We start from the raw sequence: 22656 nt of genomic DNA, 5'->3' as shown, positions 1-22656 counted from the left end.
TTTTTGTTATCACCTAACTTTTGTATAGGAAGCATGCTTTCTTGATTAATAAAACTATTAAAGTTGGAACTGTATGCCTCTTTTATTCATAAATCATGTTTTCTATCTTGTGTCTGTACAAATGCACTCTTGGGGAGAACACAGGGCACCTGGCCCATGTCAAATGGTAGCAACACTCATGGGAGCATGTTACCTGAGTCCCCACTGTCCAGGTCATGGTGACTGTTCTTCAGTATAGACATTATTGCTTGGAGTCCTACAGGCTGGATGCAGTAGTAAGTTGGTGCTGCTTGGCCTTTGAACTTTTGTTCAGGCATCAGGAACTGGTGCTCTCGGAAAGGATAGGGAGTATGAAGTGTGACAGCTGTGAAGGCAGGCTGGCCTGGGTTTGCAAACTTGATTTTTGCATGTAACCCCATGTGACCTTGGGCTCTGCTTCACTTTACATGTTTAATGTAGATGTTCCTTCCCTCAGTCCATGTGAGTATTTTATCAGCATTTGGTCCAGAATAGTCACTTCAGAAATGACAGCTTAACTGGACAGCTACCCAGGTAGTCAGCCTGCAGTCTATACCTCACTTTAGTCTGCAGTGAAGAATTGAGACTTATTTCCTTAATATAGGTTTTCTGCAAACTTCATATTGTGGGCTGGAAAATATTTAAAGAATGATTTCCTTTTAACTGGGGCATGTCCTGCCTTTGCCCTCTTGTCTCCTTTCAGTCTGTGGCCCGGGCATTGACATACGCAACGACTATCAGCAGCTGAAGCGCCTGGAGAACTGCACGGTGATAGAGGGCTACCTCCACATCCTGCTCATCTCCAAGGCTGAGGACTACCGCAGCTACCGTTTCCCCAAGCTCACAGTCATCACTGAATACTTGCTGCTGTTCCGCGTGGCTGGCCTAGAGAGCCTCGGAGACCTCTTCCCGAACCTCACAGTCATCCGCGGCTGGAAACTTTTTTACAACTACGCCCTGGTCATCTTTGAGATGACTAATCTCAAGGATATTGGGCTTTATAACCTGAGGAACATTACTCGGGGTGCCATCAGGATTGAAAAAAATGCTGATCTCTGTTACCTCTCCACAGTGGACTGGTCTTTGATCCTAGATGCAGTGTCCAATAATTATATTGTGGGGAACAAGCCCCCAAAGGAATGTGGGGACCTGTGTCCAGGGACCATGGAGGAGAAGCCATTGTGTGAGAAGACCACCATCAATAATGAGTACAACTACCGCTGTTGGACCACAAATCGCTGCCAGAAAAGTAAGCCCCACTGATCTCTGCATCTCTCATTTTTCTCCTTCTCCTCTGTACCTTCCTTCCTCTTCTGAATGCGCATGTTCTATGGGGTGGATGATGTCATTGCATTTAGGATATGGCATACCTTCCTTGAGGACATGGTTTGAAGCAGGGGTCTTGGTTGACTTTCTGAGTGTTCTTGGAATGCAAGACTGTGGCATGGTTGGAGGCCCTCATGATTGCTGTCAATACTGGTCAAATCATATATTAGAATTAATCTACTGTGGGGCTGTGGCTGTGGCTCAGTGGTAGCGCACTTGCCTGGCATGTGTGAGGCACTGGGTTCGATTCTCAGCACCACATATAAATAAATAAATAAATAAAATAAATGTCTATCAACAACTATATATATATATATATATATATATAAATAAAAATAAAGAATTAATCTACTATACTGTTGAGTTGGACCCTTTGTGCTTGGAAGTCCCTAACCCTTGACAGCTGGGACCTGTTTATGTGTCAGCTCTTTCATCCTTCACCTCAAGGGACATTTTTATTTCTGGTAGGCAGGACTTCCTTAGCATGAATATACTTGGATCATGGTTAAATAAAGGAAAAATAGAGTACTTCTTTATGTCCTGTGAAAGAGGTCTTTGATTCTTAGTGATGATATTGTGGTGCTCAGGTGCCCTGGTTTAGGTGGGAGCATCTAGTAGAGGTGGGAGACTTCTTACCAGTTCCCAGGAGTTCACAATTCAGGCTGTACTTACAGATAGCTATGTAGCAGGGTGCATTTTTAAACTTTTGGGTTTCTATTCCTTTCTTTTAAATCTGTTCACCAAACAGTTGTGAACATCTTATGAAATGACTTTGTGAAGAAATTTTGGAAAGTATTCAGTGGTCTTAAGAGTCAGGTGTTGCGGTTTTGCAGCTTCTCATTTATCTGCGATATACTTATTTTCCGTTGAGAATAACTGAGCTCTTGCTCTATGTGATCAATACCCTAAGAGTGAGGTATTTTTTTTCCCTCCAACTAAAATGTGGCTCTGGGTGTTTTCCTTATTTATATTCAGCAATGTGTAGGTATATTGGCCAGGAAGATCCTCTTCACTATTTGAATGTCAGCATGTTACTATAAATAGCTATTTTTAAAAAATGGTTGACCCTGCTAAAGACTCATGGAACCTATTTACTCTAGCTAGTCCTGCGGAGTCAAGAAATCCCAAATTGAGGGGCTGGGGTTGTGGCTCAGTGGCAAGAGTGCTTGCCTAGCATGCATAAGGCACTAGGTTAGAACCCCGGCACCACATAAAAATAAAAAAATAAAATAAAAACCAATAAAATAAAGGTATTGTGTCCATCTACAACTAAAATGAAAAAATTAAAAAAAAGAAATCTCAAATTGATAGGCTTGTCTGAATCCTGAAGTATATAAAATAAACAAATAAAAGGTCAGACACTGCAGGTTTAGTTCCCCTTCAGCCTGACTGAAGCAGTAAATGATGTGATTTCTATGACCCATCACATACTCTTAGTTCTGCTTTTTTTGATCAGTGTGTGCGTGAATGTTTGATTAATAAAGGGCAGGAGTCCCATTGGCTGCAACCAATACCTTAAAGAGATGAAAATGCTGACAGGCCACTTTAAGGATCAGTGGGTTAGAGTTGGAGGAAAGGGACTATGGTGATTGATTAAAACTGTGCTCTGTCCTTATCTTAACCACTGGTTTGCAAAAACAACAGAATGTTTTTAAAGTAGCCTTGACATTTTAGAATTTTATCTTAAAAGGTGTCATCAAGGGAGCCAGCATGGCATAGTAGAGGGAAGTTAGATATAGAGATGATCATCCCAGGTGACCTTGGATGAGCCAGCCTCTCTGGGCTGTAGTGGGTGTGTTCCTAGGGCAGTTATATGATTCCTTCTTGGTGATCAAATACGTGTATAAAAGTGTTTTGAAAATTCCTAAGCTCTGTACAAAAGGGAGATGCTATTTAAAAAGACATTTGTCAGGCACCTGTTCTGTGATTCAGCAGATACTTTGGTTTCACTGTGGGTTTTCTGTTGTTTTTGATCAACTGCTTCCTGAAAAGTCTGGGACAGGAGTGAGGCCTAAATTCTGGGTTTAAGTCTGAAAGCACCGACCAGGAATGAGTAAGTAATTTAAATTACCTAGGCCTCAATTTCTTCATCTGCAATATAGAATGGATCCTGCCTTCCCCTTAGGGTTGTTGAAAGTTTAAAAGGAGAAAAAGGAAAAGCACAATGAAAAAGTAAAGAGTGTTAGAAATTGGGCCCTGGTGCTGGTGAATCTATTGGCTGTATGCCTGCCTCTCCAAGGCCACACCCCATAGCTTTTTCTTGGCCAGCTGTCTTAGTCCTGTTGATGTGTTTTTTTGTGTGTGTGATTTCACAATAGAGTACTCATTTAAAATTGATAAATGTGCTCAGTATTATTGTTTTCCATTTACCTTGTCCTGACAACTAAGCCAAAGGCACAATTTCTTAGATGTTTCCTAATTGGAATCCTTGCCCTTTGCATGGATTTCTTTTAGACATGCACTGTCTACGTATGGTAGCCACTGGACACATCTGTACTAACTGAGCACCTGAACCATGGCTTGTGTGAATGGAGAGGTACTAGAAGCGCAGAACAGACACTGGACTTCCAAGCTGTAATGTGGAGAAAATGCTGTAAAAATATCTCATTAGTAATTTTTTTATTGATTGCATTTTGAAATTCAATCTTGATATGTTAGATTAAGTAAAATGTGTTATCAAAATCAATTCACCTGCTGCTTTTTACTTTTGAATATGGCTACTAGAACATTTGCCATTATGGCTTGCATTCTGTTTTTGATGGAGAATGCTGCTTTAGAGCCCGTCTTTGAGGCTGGGAGTTCTTCCCTTCATCATCTCTCTGGTTGACTGGCCACTGCCCTGGTGTTATACTCTGCACCTGTCTAGCCAAAACCCTCAGTGATCCCTCAAGGAGCCAGGTATAGAGTCAGACAGAATGTCTACCTTGAGTTCATCATTAACTAGATGGCTGTTTGTAAAGAGTAAGTATAGAGGACTCCTATTCAGTTTTTCTTCCATTGGCTGTCTCCACTAGTAGGGAGAACATATAGAGAAACATGAAGTCAAGGTGTGTGTGAAGTTGTGGATATAATGGAGAAACACTCCCTTGTATAGTGCTAATATACAGTGTTACTTGACACTCTTAACCCCTTAGATCTTGACTGTGCAGTGACTGGCAGTGGAATAGAGAGCCCTATTAAAGAAACAATCACTCTGTGTGTTGTCTGCACACTTTAGTATTTCTCTGTTCTCTTCATGATTTGAGCAGAGGTTTTTTTTTACAGGCCTGAGTTGTTCTTAAAGAGTGAGGGACCCTTAAAGAATTGTGCATGGCCTTTTCCCTCTGTAAGGACCTACCTGTTATGCCCTCAGGTTTGACATGGTCATTCCTCCTCCCTTGTCTTCTGACATCCCCTCTCTTCTGGTTCTCTTTCTACCCTGTGGCGCCACTGTGCTGCTCCTTTCCTCAGTCTAGTCTTGGATAGCTGGTGGTTTCCTATCTTAGTCTGTTTGGGCTGTTACACCAAAAAAATCATAAACAACAGATTTGTTTCTCAATTTTTGGAGGCCAGAAGTCCAGGACAAGGTGCTGACAGATTCTGTGCCTATGAGGGTCTGCTCTCTGGTTCACAGCATCTTTTAGCTGTGTCTTCACATAGTGGAAGGAGCAAGGCATCTCTCCTGGGTCACTTTAATAAGGGCACTAATCCCATTCCAAGGACTACACCTTCATGGCCTAATCCCTTTCCTAAGGCCCCACCTCTAACACCATCCCATTGGATATTAGGTTTCAATATATGAATTTGAGGAGGACATAGACATTCAAACTACAGTATGGCCAGAGTTCCACTTCTATCCCATCTCATCTACTGGTACTTCAGTGTCCTCTTGACTCCATGTAGCTTCATATACCATCTCCAGCTCAGACCTCTTTTGGGGCTCTAGATGATATGTTCATTCATATACAGATGACCACGAGTACTTGAGTGTCCCATGGTCTTCCTAATTTCTGGCTTACTATTTTTTGTGTTGCCTCCCAGGTGGGCAGCATCTTGTCCTCCTACCTCTCATGTCAGAAACATAGTTGTATGTTGGACACTTCCTTTTCTAATGAACACTAAGCCCTTATCATTCCTAATATTGCTTCATTGTGCTGCCTTCTACCCCACCCCTGCCCATGCAGTGACATGAGCTTTCTCTAGTCTCCCTGCTCTGTGTCCTACAATTCCACTTGACACCAGTGAATGTCCCAGCATACACTTTGGGCTATATGTTTCCTCCTGCACACAATCCTGTAGTGGTCCCTGTAGGATAAGCACTTGCACACTGTGAAGCTCCTTAGTGGTCATCCCTTACCTCTGAATACTGTGCTGTTCCCTTCCTACTTCTTGTAGTGTTACTTGGCCTCCAGTAGTCCTCTTCTGTGCTTACCAGCCACCCTCACTCACCTGGCTGAACTCCAGCCTTGCTTTTTCACTGGAGAACTTTAGGGTTTTATAACTTTTGGTAGACCTATCTCCCAGCACCTGCCAGGGCACTTTTTAGAATTCTTTATAAATTCTGGGTGTATCTTCCAGTGCATGGTTGTCAGGGCAAACATGGTACCTGCTTTGTGAAGGATTTACTGTTAGGAAGATCTTATGTTCAATTCCAGATAGAGACCCCCCACCCCCAACCACCACCAAAAAATCTAAAACTAAAGACCTTACTGCTAAATGTCACCTCCAAGTCCTTTTGCCCCATCAGTGTGAGCAGCTAGCTTATGGTCTATTCATGTTCTGACTGTGTGTGCAAAGGCCTGGTCTTTGCCAGGGAACTCACGAAGGCACGAGCCTGGCCAGGCTGGAAGCTGGCTTTGCTGATGGGGCAGTCTTATTTCAATTAAAAGGGCATTGACTGGGAACAGTGGTCCTGGTGTTTGTAGCATTTCCTAATGACTTCAAAATGAGGAACCAGGAAAGTAGCAGATTGGAGTCTTTGAGTGAGAAGGCAGTAAATGGCTCCCTTTATTGACAAAAGGAAAACATTTTACTACAATCTCACTGATGAGATCAGGGACTTAAAATGGCAAGTGGTATAAAAATCTACTTTCTTTCTTTCTTTTTGCTGCTCAAGTTTTTATTTCTAGAAAACTCCTTATCAAGACAGCATGTGCTTGTGGAGTGGAAGTGCTCCCCTTTCCTCATTTTCTCATAGGTTGGTACCTCAAGGTAGAAGACTCTTTTAAGCATTTGTAAATCACCTGCTGGATCAAAATGGGGAGAACACATTTTCTCTACCTTAAGAGTCCAGTCATGATGTGCAGTAGCACAGCTTAACTTTTTAAAAAAGTATTTTAAAACTTAAGCTACCCATGAATACCTGGAGTGTATCTGTTAAATGCTGTGTGGTCTGCTGCCAGATGCCTGCAGGCTTTCGGCCCTCCAGACTGCTAAGGTGGATCATGACATGGACCTTTATTTGCAGGTAGGGCCTTGAGGGAGGCATGCAGACCCTCATGGGAAGGAAGGCTGTTGAACAAGTGGGATCCAGCTTGGTGTTTTTTCTTAGGAGCTTTCTTCATTCCCCTGGAAGGCCCCTGCTCTGGCCAGCTGCTCCCAGTATAGGGGTGATCTTTATTTAGAAGGGGTCACATGCCCCCAGGCCTCATGCTCTGCCTTTTATAGTCAGGCTTGGAGGTCACATTCTGTTTTCCCTGATTGTCCACCCTTGTTACTGAGATGGGGAAGCAGTTTGTGTCCATGTTTCTCTGGGCAGCCTCTTAGCTGACTCCGTCTCTTAGAGCATGTATCTTATTCCTGAAAGGCTTTATTTTTGGCTAATTATTCTCTAAATAAGGGGTCATTCTTCTGGGTCTGCTTCAGAAGTTAGATTTTTAATAGGGACATACTCTTACAGACTAAAAAGCTTTCAGAATGACTCTTATGGTGATTTTTATAATTTGAGATATTTGGAAAGTACTGGTTCCTTCAGGTCTCACCAGTTAAGCTTACTTGTAAGATAGTTCTCGTTTCATCCTGCTCCTAAAAATTCTGTTTCTTTTGTTGCATTAATATTTCTATCTTACTGTTCTCATGTGTATGCCAGTGTGACATTCTCAACTAGAGTGGGGATGACGTGGAATGTGTGGGCCTGTGGCTAATCTTGTCCTGAATTCTATTGCTCAACTCCAGTGCTTAGGGTAGTTCAGAAGTTAAGTTTGTCTAGCAGTAGAGCTGGAAGCCATCTCTTGGAAATGAATTGTGTGAATCAGGGACTTGGACTAAAAGGTGGAGGTGTCCCTCAACACTGCCCTATGTTGGACTGTTCCCCTCAACTCTGAGATAGTACAGCAGGCCTCACCTTCCGCATGTGAAATAGGAATGATCAGGATTGCCTCTGCAAATACATGCCAGTTCTTGATAAATGGTAGCTGTTGCTCTTTTGTTTAAATATTAAGCTAGGGTTTGGAATGCAGCTCAGCAGTAGAGCACTTGCCTGACATGCCCAAAGCTCTGGGTTTGATCCCCAGCATTGGAAAAACAAACAAAATTAAACTAAAAGTTGCATTCTGAGACCATCTAAACTTTTGAGCATTGAGCCAAGTGTATTGTTATGTTTACTGCGATATCTTAAGTGGTCTTTCTCTGTTGCTTTTTCTAAATTGCAAAAATTCAATTATCATAAATAGCAGGGCACAGTGTAGGAGTGTTCTTGCTAATTTAATCTAAATTGTTCAAATTCTCATGTTTGTCCAGATATGCCATATCTTAAAAGAACACTCAGCGATGTAAATGTCTGTATTAAGATGCCCAGCAGGGCCTCTATAGTTACACGTAATTTATTTGATTATCAAACTTCATGAACTTATTTTTCCTGCAAGCTTGGTATTTGGAAGAATTTAAGAAACATCAACAGATTCTTGTTTGAGACTGACATTAAATATTATCTTTTAAAAATATGTGTGTGATTTCTTCTTTTTTTTTTGAGAACATTAAAGTGGTTATAGAGTGGGCACAATTTTTGGTAAAGATAACAAGGAGTTACATATTTGTTTGTGACAAATACAGGTCTCACATAGTGAAGGTAGTCAACCATCTGCTCCAGGCGAGAGCCTCCACCTATTTATTCTCTTCTTTGGGTAATACTCTGTTGATGCTGTTGTTCGTGCATGTTTGCACGTGTGTGTGTTTGTGGGTCTTGGTGTATGTGCACTTGTATGTATGCCTGTGTGTGTGTCTGTGTGTATTTGCCAGTGTGCATGTGTATTACTTTTTCTCCCACCCAGCCTCCTGTTCTGTTTTGTTTCATTTTCTTCCTTTCACCCCCATTGCAGGAAGTAAACACTGGCTCTCTCTGTCCTCCCTTAGATCTTCCTTCCGTTCCAGAGGATCAGGTGGGTGGGAAAATGTTCTGCAGGAATGTCAGGCCCTCTTCCGGAAGCTGGGCTTCTGTTTCATCTTATTATTGAACATAAGTTGCTTTTTGTTTCTTTGCCTCGGTCACAAATAAGTAATCCAGCCCTCTCTTCTTTCTTCCTGCCATTTTTCATGGAATCCACGTGGGATGGGAACAGAGGCAGTGTTCAGGGACTTTCAGGGGTTTGATACTCAGAGCCCTGGTTACAGAAACTGCAGACTGATCCAGTATGTAGGTGTTTCTAGTTTTCCACCCCTGTCCCAAGTCCTAATGAATGGATTGGATAAAGTGAGTGAAGTTGTGTAGTAGTCTCCCCTTATCTGAGGGGGATGTGTTCTAAGACCCCCACCCCCAGTAGGTGCCTGAAATTGCAGATAGTACTAATCTCTACATATACCATCTTATTTTCCTATACATGCATACCTATGATAAAGTTAATTTATAAGTCAGGTACAGTAAGAGATTAACAATAGTAACTAATAATAAAGTAGAATAATATAGTGGCATACTGTAATAAAATTACTAGCATCACTTCTTATACTTTGTGGCCACTTATAAGTTAAATAAGGGTTACTTGAAGACTAACACTATGATGTGACGGTCAATATGATAACCAAGAGGGCTACTAAGTTATTAATGGACAGATAGCATGTACATCAGGGATACACTGGAAAAAAAGATGATTTACATCCCAGGTAGAATGGAGTGGTATGACTCAAGATTCCAACACACCACTGGAAAAAAATGGATAATTTAAAACTTAGGTGTTATTTCTGGAATTTTCCATTTAATATATTTGGACCACAATGGGCCATGGGTAACTGAAACCACAGAAAGCAAAACGGCAGATAAGAGGGGCTACTGCAGTCACTGAACCCTATGAAGTCAGGTCCATAGCTATAGATCTTGGGTATCTTGTGTGCAGAAGCTGTAGCTAAGAGCAGCCAGTGAGACTAATGCTGGGTACTGAGCTACCTGTGCCTACTGACTCTAGGGAGGGGGGTCCAGCTGCCATGCACATACATCTGAAAGCCAGTGGCAGCAGATCTGTGCATCAGGATGCCATTCTGGATTTCCTGGTAGATGCAAAGTGCTTGGGTGGTTTTTAGCAGCTGCTGAGACCAGAGGGTTGATCTTAGTAGTAGTAAAGGGGAGGATGTAAAAGATGATTAGGGGCAAAAAGCCCTCAATACGAAATGAAGATGAAGATGAAGATTGCCATTATTAGACATATCTCCTGTTGCACTAGCATATGAAGTAGGGATATTCCCCACACCCTTGCCTCAGGAGGTATTAGTTTTAAGATGGAGACAAATGGAAACTAGTGAGCTCTTTAGATCCATTAAACACTAGTTTTATTCTTGGGTTGGTAACTACTATGATGCTGCCGTTTGATTTCTTGACCTCTGATTGGCCCCTTTTGCTTTGCTAAGTAAATGATAGTTAGTTTCTTGAGTATTCTTCAGATAGGATGTAGGGACATATTTTTGTTCTGTTGCATAGTGAATTTGAAATGATTAAATTATTTTGTAATATGTCAGTATTCCTTTTTAGAAGCTTTGGAATAACTGTCAGAGAAACTTTAGAAAGGATTTTAAGCAAAGTGGCAGAAAATGTACAGTCCTTTTTTTCTTCCACTCAAACAGAAAGACAACAGCTTAGGTGCAGAAGGGTATATCTGGTACCAACTCTTTGTAATTTCAAGCACTATTCAGGTGGTATAGTTGTATAGTGTCACTGTCTGAGATCATTGGATTCTCTGCCCTCTTCTCCCAACCCCCACCTCTTCCCTAGCTGTTCTTTTGGGACCATTGTGGAGTCGAGGCCCAAAGGATCTTGATGTCATACATGCTTATGAATGGAATTCTGAGAATGTATAATTTTCTCAGACTACTTCTTAGCTCAACAAACATTTCTTGTTTGCTGAGAAAAAAATCCTCCTTAGAAGAGTCTCTGGATGCCAGACATGGGCGATTAGGAGGAGGGACAAACTTTTGGGTGTGTGTAAGTGAAGCAATTTGTATTGATAGACAATGGATAAAACAGTCAAAGTGACCTAACAGACTGCCATTGTAAGAGGAATTTGTTTTGCAGGATTAATTTGAGTTTAGGTTTATTGATGGCTGTACAGTGGTGACAGCTTTCAGTGCCTGCTGTCCATTGTGATGCAGCGCAGGCATTTTGGTCTCAGTTACAGACTCTCTGAACTTCACGTTGAATGCTGCAGAATGGAGGGAGACTTCAGACCCTCAGTTTGATTTGGTCTGACTGGAAAGTTTATTTTGCTTCTTTGGATAACCACAACTTAATCTTCTTGGGCATTGTTGTTATCCTAATTCGTGGAAAGCCTCAGAGTATTGTTAAAGGGCTGCTGAAGATGCATGAGAAGAGATTAAGTGGTCATTAGAAAGAATTGGTGATCAGGATGGTGTTCAGACCCCCCTCTTCAGCTGATAAATAAAAGGTGAATGGTCTGTGAGTGGTTTCTTGTGAGCCAGGTCAGATTCTGTTAACAAGCTCAGTATACCCCGTGCATTTTTAGATGTGTAAAGCATGGACTTTCATATGTTAGCTCTTTAGCCTCCTGTATCCAGTCTAATGTTCCACCAATATATCAAATAATTGCAAGCCTCTCATCAGTGCCTTCCCATTACAAAGCCTGGCTGGAGAAATGTGTAGCCTCGATAATCAAATGGTGAGAAGCAGAAGGTGACAGCTGAGCCTCATGATTAGGTGTAATTTGTGTGAAAACTGTCTACATGTAAGCATTATTGTTCAGCAGAAACAGAGATAAGACTTCTTCCATTTCAGCTTAGATGAGTGGACCCAAGGTGGCCATTATGTTTCTGCTTCTGGGTTTTCTGATTTTTTGAACTAAGTGAGCACTGAATTTCCTTCTACCTCTGAGATTCATTGTTGAAGGGAAAGTTGAGGGATCTAGGATGGATCTGTTGGCTCTGATTTTTGGTAAACACTGCTCAGGCTGTAGACTGGTGTTCTAGATTTGCAAGGGCATTTGGCAGTTGCCCTCTTTTGAATGAGCCCTGCTTTTATTATCTGGCTGCAGGATTGATTTCTGTAAGGATGGACTGTGGACTTCCCAGAGGTCGCTACAACTCATAAGTTCTTAAGAGCTTTTTCAGAGGTAGCAGATGTAGGCTGGTAGGATAGTGAAGCATCTCGTTGACAGGGCAGAAAGGAATAACAGTGGTCAGAGAAGGAGTTGATAGCAGGAAATTCAGGTAGGATTTATGTTAAGTCTTGTATCTTTGAAGTGACTCTTTCCAGTTTGGCTTTTGCTGTTGCCAAAGTGAATTATTCATGAATACTCATGAGAAACACTGATGTATCTCAATTATGTGGAATGTATTTAAATTTATTTAAATCATTCTGTTTGACTAAAGTCAGCTTTCCCTCATCCAGAGTCTGAGCAACTTGATAGCCTAGTGAGAGCTTCCTGCTGCTACTACCGATGATTGATAACTTTGTGATACTGCAAGGTGCTGTGGACTCTGCAACACCATTTGAATGATCAAAGTGGAATTAAAATACTTTCCCAGGGCTGGGGTTATGGCTCAGCAGTCGAGTGCTTTCCTCCCACATGTGACGCACTGGGTTCGATCCTCAGCACTACATAAAAATAAATAAATAAAGTTCAAAAAAATTTTCCCAGTGGTTTGCAAGTTGGGTGCATTTTGCTTTGCACCTGGGGTCACAGGTGCACCTGGGTTTGGCATGTATGCATAGTGAGTTTCAACTAGAGCAAACATAATTGCTGAGGCCATGCTCTTTAGGGCCTCTCCTTCACTGTCACACTTAGTCTTAGTCTTACACAAAGCCTGGATTCCCCCTTACCAATGACTCTCACTTCCAAGTTGTTCTTGTGCTGGGATGATACATTGGGGTGTTATTTGGCCATTGATGATCATTTCTCTGTACTCCACTGGTAATCTGAAAAGACCTTGTCAACCCATCACTCATCTCTTTCCAAAAATAGTTGATTATCCACTTGGTAGTTAGAACTGGTGCCCTGTGTATTACTTTTGTTTCTTCAGTCTCCAATTTTTGTTTCTTTCTTTTGTGGGAGGCCAACAGAGGAGATATTCTGTAAAAATCTACCTCTTATGTAGATTTGAGCATAGGTAGCATCTGAGTGGTTTGGCTCTCATGAAGACTGGGAGGCTTAGTGTGAGAGCAGGGAGGAAGCGGAAGGGAGGAAGGCTAGGACCAGTGAGGTATGCAAAGATGAAGGATATCTTCTCAGATCAGTGTGAATTCAAGAATGAGCACCTACCTCAAATTTGTACAGTAGACAGTTATCTTGTCTTGCTCTCATGCCTACCCTGATAGGTGTGAGTATTTTAAGAAGGGATTTGTAAAATATCTTCAATTAACTAAATTAGCCTCTGGTCCTAGTTGGAATAAACGAACCAACCAAATAACAATAGAGTTTAAGAGTGAGTGTGTGAGAGAGAATGTGTGTACATACATGATTTGACTGAGTTCATAACCTTTGCTAAGTGGGAGATGATTTTGAGTCTCATGCTCCTCTCTACCATTCCTATTAATATCAGTCCAGTGTCCTTAATGTAGATGTCTTATGTACATATCATTCCTGTGGAAGGGGAGAACAGTAAAGATGTCTGAATCGTAAATAACAGCTAAGTTGGATTTTTTTTTTTTTTTTTTTAAATAATGGAGATTAAACCCAGGGCGCTTTGCCACTAAACCACATTCATAGCCCTTTTTACTTTTTATTTTGAGACAGGGTCTTGCTGGGTTGCTGAGGGTAGCCTTGAATTTGTGATCCTCCTTCCTCAGCCTCCTGATTTGCTGGGATTACAGGTGTGCACCACTGCACCTGGCTTAAGTTGGGTCTTGATGAGTCTTTGCAGGATTTTCTTTGAGGATTTTCTGCTTGTTATTTGGCGAAAGTTTCCATACTTTCCTATGATCAGCTAATTAAGATGCTCTTGTTTTGTACACATATCTTTCTGGGCAACGTTAGATGACACAAACCCAGGATTGGGTGATAAGTTAAAAAACACGTGGCATTAAAAAACGAAATGACAACTTAGGCTGTCTGGTGAGACCCTTCACAACTTTTGCTGACAGAGCAGAGGCAACAAGAGCTCAGAGGAGGGTGAGCTCAGTATTTATACCTTTACCTGAGACAGATATTTGCCTCAGGCAAGATTGAGGCCTTTCCTTAAGAATGCCTGAACTTGCTAGGTATCCCTTGCCCAGCATTGTATACACAGCCTTCAACTCATGAATGGGTTGTATTCCAACACTTCACAAGGCATTTGGAATGTGGAGTATATTATTTCATAAAAACAGGTCAGAATGTCAACGTCCCTCTCTCCTCACAGGTGCCCCCAAGTCTTTTTGGCTTAGATGTCTTTTCTATCTGACTTCTGTCCAAGCTTTGATTCTATGAGGAAGAGACTCAGTGAGCTCTATCCTAGAAGGTGGTGCTTTTTCTCTCTGGATAAGGCAAGGGTGATGGCACCCCTCTGAGGGCTTCCAGATATTCAGGATTGGGGGAGGGGGCAGAAGGGTTGCCTTGTAGGTATCTGCAGGCCTTCGAGGTGATGGGAGCTTATATTTATCACTCCTAGCTCCCTGCTGGTCTCCAGGGAGGATTCTAAGTGGAATTGGGAACATTTCCACTAGGTGCTGCTGAAGCAGAGGATGCGGTTCTTGCCCTAAAAGGATTGAATTAGTTTGTGGCTGATGTGTGTGGTTCCTTATTCATGTCATGATTTTAATGAAATGTGGACTTAAGGTCCACGTCTGGGTTAGCCTCTGCTCTATTCCCAGAGCCACTAAGCCAGTTGGATGACAGAAAGTCAGGAAAGTATCTGACAGTGTTTGAATCTGAAAAGTTAGGATACTTTAAATTTTTTCTCATTGAGAATTGTTGACTGCAAGAACAAAGTAATTCTAGGCACCCTCCTCCACCTTTCCTTGTCTTTCTGTCCTCCAGTCAAAGAAAACTTAGAGTATAATTTTTGGCCTGGAGAAGTATTGAATCTATGTTAAGTATGCAGACATGAATGGGCAAAGGAAGGATTTGTGGCAGAGGATCTGCTGAAACAAATAAGTAATGTAAATGGTCAGGGAGAAATACTAAATTGATTGCATCTTTCAGCTCCTGGTACTTAAAGCAAAGATAAAGTGGTGGAAGAGGTTGTCATTTGAGGTAATGAAAATATGAGGGAGTTTTGAAGCTAGCTGGGATTTTTCTGCCTGTTAACAGAGTGATTTAAATTACAGAATATAAAAGTAAAGAGTAGGGCAATTCCATTTAGTATGTATCACAATGCCAACTGCTTTCTGAGCAACCTCTGTTCTAAAGGAGAAGAGGCGAACATCCCCAGGCCTGGAATTCATCGGATAACAGCACATTAAACTCTTCTCAGAAACCTTCAGTTAGTATCATGGGAAGACTTGCAATATCTACATTATGAAGCCTTTCAGATTTTTTTTTTAAACGCATGTTCTTAACAGTATTTGTTTATTAAATGGGGCAGTAGATCAGGACTCTATAGATTTGATTCACCCCTCCTGCCCAGAAATATGCCCAGAAGCCCAAGGTTTCTCAGAATTTTTATTACAGTAGTGAGAACAAATTCAATTATCAGGTTGGGAAAGTGTTGGAACAATTTAGGCCAATCCTCAGTTAATTGTATCAATGATTAATATTTTGAAATAATAGAATTAAACAAATTTACCTTTCTTTTAGGATTATATTTTATCTTTTAAGATGATACTGAGTAAATGTTTGAACTAATAGATTAAAGCAAACTATAGCAGATAACTATGAATTTCTCCTATCTTGTGTCACCCTCCCATTGGTATCACCTGTGAGTCAAAAAGCTCTATGCCATAGGCATTTATAAAGTTCTTTATTTATTTATATGTGTTGCTAAGAATTGAACCCAGGGCTTCACACATGCCTGGCAAGTGCTCTACCACTGAGCCATGACCCCAGCCCCAAGATTGATTTTTAAAAAGACTCAACTTTGATTTTCATGTGAATGAAATGTTAATTTTGGAATCTAGAAATGAGTTCCACAAGGGGAGAGGCTCTCTCTCTGGGTGGGTAATTGATAGACCATAGCAAGCTTCACCTGGCTTCCTGGCACTGACAGTTTTGAAATAGAGGTTACAAGTGTGGGGAAAATGCTGTGGGTTGGTGTGGATCTCAGTGGGTGAAGGAAGCTTAGATTGATTTTTCATTTAGTTTACGAATCTCTTTTCCTTTGACTTTAGCACATGCTCTCTTGTCTGTGCCCATCCGGGCTTTAAAAGCCACACCAGCCTTAACCTGGCCCACAGCTCCATTTTCTAACTGAACTGATGCCACTGTAATAGGCACATCTGTGGCCTTTTTCCTTGTATCCACAGGTGTGCTTGTGCAAGGTTGGTCTTCTAGCTTAGAGAAAATAGGAGGTGATGGTCTGAGCATTTTGCCTTGAAGTAGAAAGTAAGAAGAGAACTGTCCCTGCAGTCAGTGTACACAGAAAGAAGACAACAGGAGGCCTAAACATCTGGCCTAAACTCACTGAAAGCCTGACTGTTCAAACCTGTGCAATATCTAAAGACTTGGTTATTCAAAGGCATGCTACCATTAAAACAAACAAACAAACAAACAAACAAAGCATCTCTGCCTTTTCAGATAGAACTTCTGTGTTCCATGAGCACTTTCTAGGAAATAGCTTTATATGACCTGCCTAATCCCCAGAAAAGTCATAGTTAGAAGGAAAACCGTGACTTGGAAGAGTCAGCCAAGCCATACCCAGTGTTCCAAACATCAGGACCAGTTAGAATCTAGACACTCCCCAGTCCAGTGTATCCAGTTCCCATGTCCTCTCCTGCCCAACTGCCCTTTCTGCTCTCAAAGGCTTTTGGTCTTAAGAGGGAGATGGGCCCGTGCAGTAAGCTGTGTTGGTACATTGTGAACAGTGCCATGTAAAGGTATTCATCTGGTGGTAGCAATAGAACTACAGCATTTTTTTTTTTTTTTTTTTTTTTTTAAAGAGAGAGTGAGAGACAGAGAGAGAGAATTTTTTAACATTTATTTTTTAGTTTTTTGGCGGGCACAACATCTTTGTTTGTATGTGGTGCTGAGGATCGAACCCGGGTCGCACGCATGCCAGGCAAGCGCGCTACTGCTTGAGCCACATCCCCAGCCCCAAACTACAGCATCTTAATAGCATCTTTGTCCCCCTTTCTAAGATTTCACAATTCATTGATTTTCTGAATATAAAAGAAAAAAGTCCACATCTAAATCCTAGGCAGTTAGTAGTCATTGACAAAAAGGCACTTTTGTGGGGCTAATCTGTGGTTAAAGCTCTTCATAACCATTTAGAAGGACCCCTAACATTTGGGGGGTTTGCAGGTTAGAACCCTAGTTACTCCCCTAATGCTTCTGCAACTCCTGCAAAGAGCTGAACCTCCAGGGCCCCTATGGTGATGACTCTTAGATAGAACTGTGTTTTTGATCAGGACTGGCATTCATTGAGTGTGACTACTCCCAAACACCTCACCAATATTCTTATTTAGTCATTGTCACAGTCTGGAGAGTGGATACTGCCATTCCCTTTTCTATGGATCAGGAAATGGCAGCACAGAGACCTGGCATAACTTTTCAAGGAATCATGCGCTGAGTAGCCATATTTGCTTTGTTGTGACTTTGCTGCCCTTTATTCTCCCCTCAGGCCCTTCCACCACTTCCCAGGGAGTCCCAGATGAACATATACCCAGTAATGACCTGGTGGCTTGCCTTGTTCTGAGGAAGGCTGGATATCATGTTTGATGAGCTTTTAAAGATGTTTTTGCTCTAAGCAGGAGTCTTTTATGTCTTTGAGGCTTTTTGCAGATCTGCCTAGTGATTAATAAATGTAGTGAGGGCTCTGTTAGCATAGAGCCCTCCTCCCCCTCTCTCTGATGGTCTACCCTTCCCTGTCACCTTCCTCCCCTCCCTCCCTGCTTCTCTCCTTTCTTCACTTCTTCTTTACTTCTCTCCTTGTTTTTCTGTATTTCTTCCTCACTTTCTTCACATGGTCAGAGAAAACTTCTGTGACTCCTAAAATAAGGGAAAGATGGTGCTGGGTATGTAGGTCATTGGAACAGTGCTTGACTAGCATGCTTGAGGTCCTGGGTTTGAGCCCCAGTACTGGAAGGGTAGGGGAGATAAGGAAAGAGGAAAATGAAACAATGATATCAGCATAGTTGAATTATAGATGCTCAATTATAAAACAACTTGCTTGTGAATTTTAGTTCCTTGCTTTTGTCCGAGTCTTTAATTTCGCCACCTCCCCCAGCACCCTTTAGGCAGGACTCATTTTTACATTGATGATAAATTATTTACACGTGTGAGGCAAAAGTCAGATGCTGATCAGCAATCAAGCACCTCTGTATGGCTGCTTTTAATTAGGGAGAATTCTTTGTTTTAAAGTCCGTTCTTTAATCTTATAAAAAATATCTTTAAATGGATTGATGCCTTAGTTCTGAGGAATGGCAAGTTGTGATAAAGGAAGAAAAGGGATGTGGTTTATAGTAAACTTTCTATTCTTTTATTAAACAAAAACAACTGTCATATAGACAGTAAGATATATGAAGTGTCAGGAGATGATTTATCAAAATTATGTTTCAGCTGATTTTTATTATGAATTCAGCTCCTGAAAAGTGACTGTGCCTCAAACAACAACAAGTGCTGGCGAGGATGTGGGGAAAAGGGTACACTTGTACATTGCTGGTGGGACTGCAAATTGGTGCAGCCAATTTGGAAAGCAGTATGGAGATTTCTTGGAAAGCTGGGAATGGAGCCACCATTTGACCCAGCTATTCCCCTTCTCGGTCTATTCCCTAAAGACCTAAAAAGAGCATGCTACAGGGACACTGCTACATCGATGTTCATAGCAGCACAATTCACAATAGCAAGACTGTGGAACCAACCTAGATGCCCTTCAATAGATGAATGGATAAAAAAAATGTGGCATTTATACACAATGGAGTATTACTCTGCATTAAAAAATGACAAAATCATAGAATTTACAGGGAAATGGATGGCATTAGAGCAGATTATGCTAAGTGAAGCTAGCCAATCCCTAAAAAACAAATGCCAAATGTCTTCTTTGATATAAGGAGAGTAACTAAGAACAGAGTAGGGTCGAAGAGCATGAGAAGAAGATTAACATTAAATAGGGATGAGAGATGGGAGGGAAAGGGAGAGAGAAGGGAAATTGCATGGAAATGGAAGGAGACCCTCAGAGTTATACAAAAGTAGATACAAGAGGAAGTGAGGGGAAAAGGAAAAATAATACAAGGGGGACAAATGAATGTCAGTAGAGGGGGCAGAGAGAGAAGAGGCGAGGGGAGGGGAGGGGAGGGGGGATAGTAGAGGATAGGAAAGGCAGCAGAACACAACAGACACTAGTATGGCAATATGTAAATCAATGGATGTGTAACTGATGTGATTCTGCAATCTGTATTTGGGGTAAAAATGGGAGCTCATAACCCACTTGAATCAAAGTGTGAAATATGATATATCAAGAATTATGTAATGTTTTGAACAGCCAACAATAAAAAATTAAAAAAAAAAAAGAAAGAAAAGTGACTGTGCCAATATAGAGTTACATTTATTCTTTTGTCTTTATCATGTAAACCAACTTGTGGTTGCCTGTCCAGAGTTACCAGAATTTACTGGTGTCTTTCTCAAGGAGGCAAGGTATACTCTGAAACCTGGCTTTCTGTCACTTGGCAAAGTCAGGCCTGAATATGGGACCCAGATACTACTGCAGGACCCCAAAAGTATGGAGGCTGTCACCTGAGCACGGGTGGGCATTGCTTGTGGCTCCAGTGGCTTCCCCTACCCCTCTATCACATCAGGAGGTAGAGGCAGAGCAAGGGCTTTCTTCCTGAGGCTGGGTCTAGGGCCTGGACCCCCGAGGCCTTCCTCCCAGCCTGCCTGTGCACCCGGTAGATCCAACACCAGCCAGGATTCCTGTGGGGTTAGTCACCACATGGCAGGGGCTGTAGGACTAGGAAACCGCTGGATGCTCTGTCACCCTGAAGGAATGTGGGCCAGCCTAGGGCTGCTGGGCCTAGAAAGTTCTCTAGGCCCTATGGCAGACCCAGCCTGTCTGACTCAAAGTAAATCTACTTCTCCTTTTTTTCCCATCAAAGAAAAAAGTAACACAAAGTAGTCACTCCACTCACTGAAGGTGAATTTTTTAACGCTTTTTTTTTAAAAGAAGTAGTTTTGTTCTGTACCTTTCTGGACTGTAAACACATCGCTATTCAGGATAGGTGTTTTAGTGAAAAGTGGTGTCCCATGAGAAATCTCACTTATTGTTGCCACTCTCTATCACAACTCCCTTTGTGTGTCTGCACAAGGCTGGCTGGGCTGTGTGGAGTGAGAATGGCCAGGTCAGCCTGGGTTCTGCTTGCACTGCAGACTTGCATGCAGGGGACAGAAGAGCAGGGTTAGGGGTGGCCACCTTCCTGCTGCTTCCCAGTGAGTGAGCCTAAACTGTGCTCTGTCTTTCCCAGCCCTCCTTCTCTGGGTCTTGCTCTGTTGCATCTGAATTGTTCTTGGGGCAGACTTTTAGGAGACTGAGCCCAGGCTTTATCTTGGGATAGGGATGTGCTTTGTATCTGGTTAGTCACTGAGCTATTTTAATTCAGCCCTTTGGAGATGCCTGCATGGCTGCCAGGGACACCTGTGGAGGGTCAAATTCCCTTCTCTGCCTCATCCCTTTACCTCTCCCTCAAAACCAGCTGCTGGGCTTTGGTGATGGGCCTTTCACAGTAAAGCTTTTGAAGTGGCTTCCTGTTCTCTGGTGGGGAAGATGGTACCTTTGTCCTATGACAAAAAAGTTCCTTAAGTAGGAGGTTCTAGGCAGATCTGGCTTAATGTCCTGGCTCTGACACCTTGGTCAAGAGAGTTTACCTCTTAAAGGCTCAACTGGTAGACCACTTCAAACACCAGCTTCTTTCCAAGATGTTTTTTTTGAGGCATCAAGGACAGGGCTTAGTCCAGGGCTGACACAGGACAGTTCCTCAACAGAATACCAGCTGTGATACTATTAAACTTTTTTTTTTTTATTCCCATAGGTATAATTGTTAAAGGACAAAAAATCGGATTATAAAGTAGGCACAAAAGTAATACATTTTGAACTTGCTTCTGATTTATACATTTCTGAGGTAGAATTCTTACTACATAGCTGTTCTTTAAAAAGTTAGATCTTTATGTGCTGCTATAAATTCAGTGGGGGGGAAAAAGATGCAATGCATTTTATGTACTCTGATTTTTCAGTTCTAATTTACAAGGAGTATATATGCTGGTTTAGTCATGAAATAGTTTTCAGAAGGAATCCCAGAAAGTAGTTAAGCACTTACTTTCTGTGGAATGGAACTGGAAGTGCCAGGTGACCTTCATCACTCATCTGTATGCTTTTTGCCCTGTTTGGATTTTGTAAACATGTGTTTTCATTGCTTATATTCTTTTTTTGAAGGTCAATAAGTACTGTTTGGACCACAGGGTTGTGGTCTATTTTCTGTTTCTTCATAATGCCTATTTGCATTAAAAAAAAATCTTAACTGTGTTGCTTTTAAAGCAGATTTCCCACTCTGACTATTCTTCTGCAGGCTGTGTATGGTCTTGGTGAGCTCCTGGCTCCCTGGAGACAGTAGTAGCAGGGCCTCCTCATCCTTCCCAGTCAGAACTGGACTTTCTTAGGCATGGAAGCTTGTGAATCACCTTCATCCTCTCTAGGAGCCTTCATCCTCTCTAGTAGGTCCTGGCAGGGGCTCTGGTCCAGAAGGCCCTTGGGATAGCATATGTGAATGTGTGTGTCTTTCCTTGGTAAAAGGCCTTGAAAATGCCATGAGCTCTTGGCAGGCATGCATGAGGTTTTTCCTGTGTAACCCTTGGAAAGCACATTTCTCACTTGTAACACCCTGTCTGCAGGTCCATGATATTGTAATTAAAAATTTATAGGATCACAGGGGCCCTTTTATAGGGCATCTGGTCTAAAGGCACAGTGGAAAGCAGAATTTTGTGTCTGCGGTTCCCTTAGTTTCTAAAACATGGTCATATGTGGATTCATCCCATTGGATACTTGGGTTGACTGTTTCATGGATGAAGAAAGAATGTTTAAACACCACGAGGACCCCAGTCCTCATATCTGAGTGTATCCTTGCCTAATGTGTATTAATTACCTTAGCCATGTCATCTCACCTTTCTTGGAAATCTTAAGGTGTCCTACCTCATCACTGGTTTTCTATTTTTTTTAAATTAGATCCATAGTAAGATAGATTTACATTATGATCCCAGAACAAAATAAATATAAAACTAAAACTAAAATATGTGTTTCCAAAAGATTTCTTATTTAACACATTTACCCTTACTACCCAGGTGGTACCACAGTGTTTTCTTATTCTGTTTTAATGCTGGTAAGAGATGCTTTAAGCTTATTTGAGAACTAACAATAGGTGATGGGTTGAAAAGCACATTACTAAGGTCTTTTCCAGCTCAGATTTTGAATCTGTTGTCTCTGTATTGAGGATTGGGTACCCAGTGCTATTGCATTAGGTGTTGACCTTTGAGGTCAGACTCTTGTTTTCTTATGAAAATGAGGCTCTGGGGGAATTAATTGTTTCTTCAGGGCTACCCCTTGGGCCTGGGAGGAATTTAAGAATTTGAGTATGTGTTCCCAATGGTAGGATGTATTTCATTGTTCACCCACAAGCATGTTTAAATATTTGAGCTCTGCTGTGTCTTGGATAATTTTTATAAATTGATAATTTGTTTATATATATATATATATATATATATATATATATGTGTGTGTGTGTATATATATATACACACACACACACATACATAACATAACACTATATTATATATTATTGATATCGAT

General features: G+C 41.6%; 1 protein-coding gene across 1 annotated transcript in view; it reads left to right on the top strand.

Moving 5' to 3' along the window:
* Positions 1-687: 687 nt before the first annotated feature.
* Igf1r (insulin like growth factor 1 receptor) overlaps positions 688-22656 on the top strand; it is a gene marked incomplete at its 5' end in the record, with an annotated part of 255295 nt that continues 233326 nt past the window's right edge. Inside the window, one exon of the mRNA XM_015492990.2 lies at positions 688-1267. Within this exon, the coding sequence (XP_015348476.2) occupies positions 688-1267 (580 nt within the window). The remainder of the gene's footprint in view (positions 1268-22656) is intronic.

Source organism: Marmota marmota, unplaced genomic scaffold (genome assembly GCF_001458135.2).
Source record: "Marmota marmota marmota unplaced genomic scaffold, marMar, whole genome shotgun sequence".
NCBI classification, from domain to species: Eukaryota; Metazoa; Chordata; class Mammalia; order Rodentia; family Sciuridae; genus Marmota; species Marmota marmota.
Note: the sequence above shows the minus strand (reverse complement) of the source record. Positions and strands in the feature narration are given on the sequence as shown.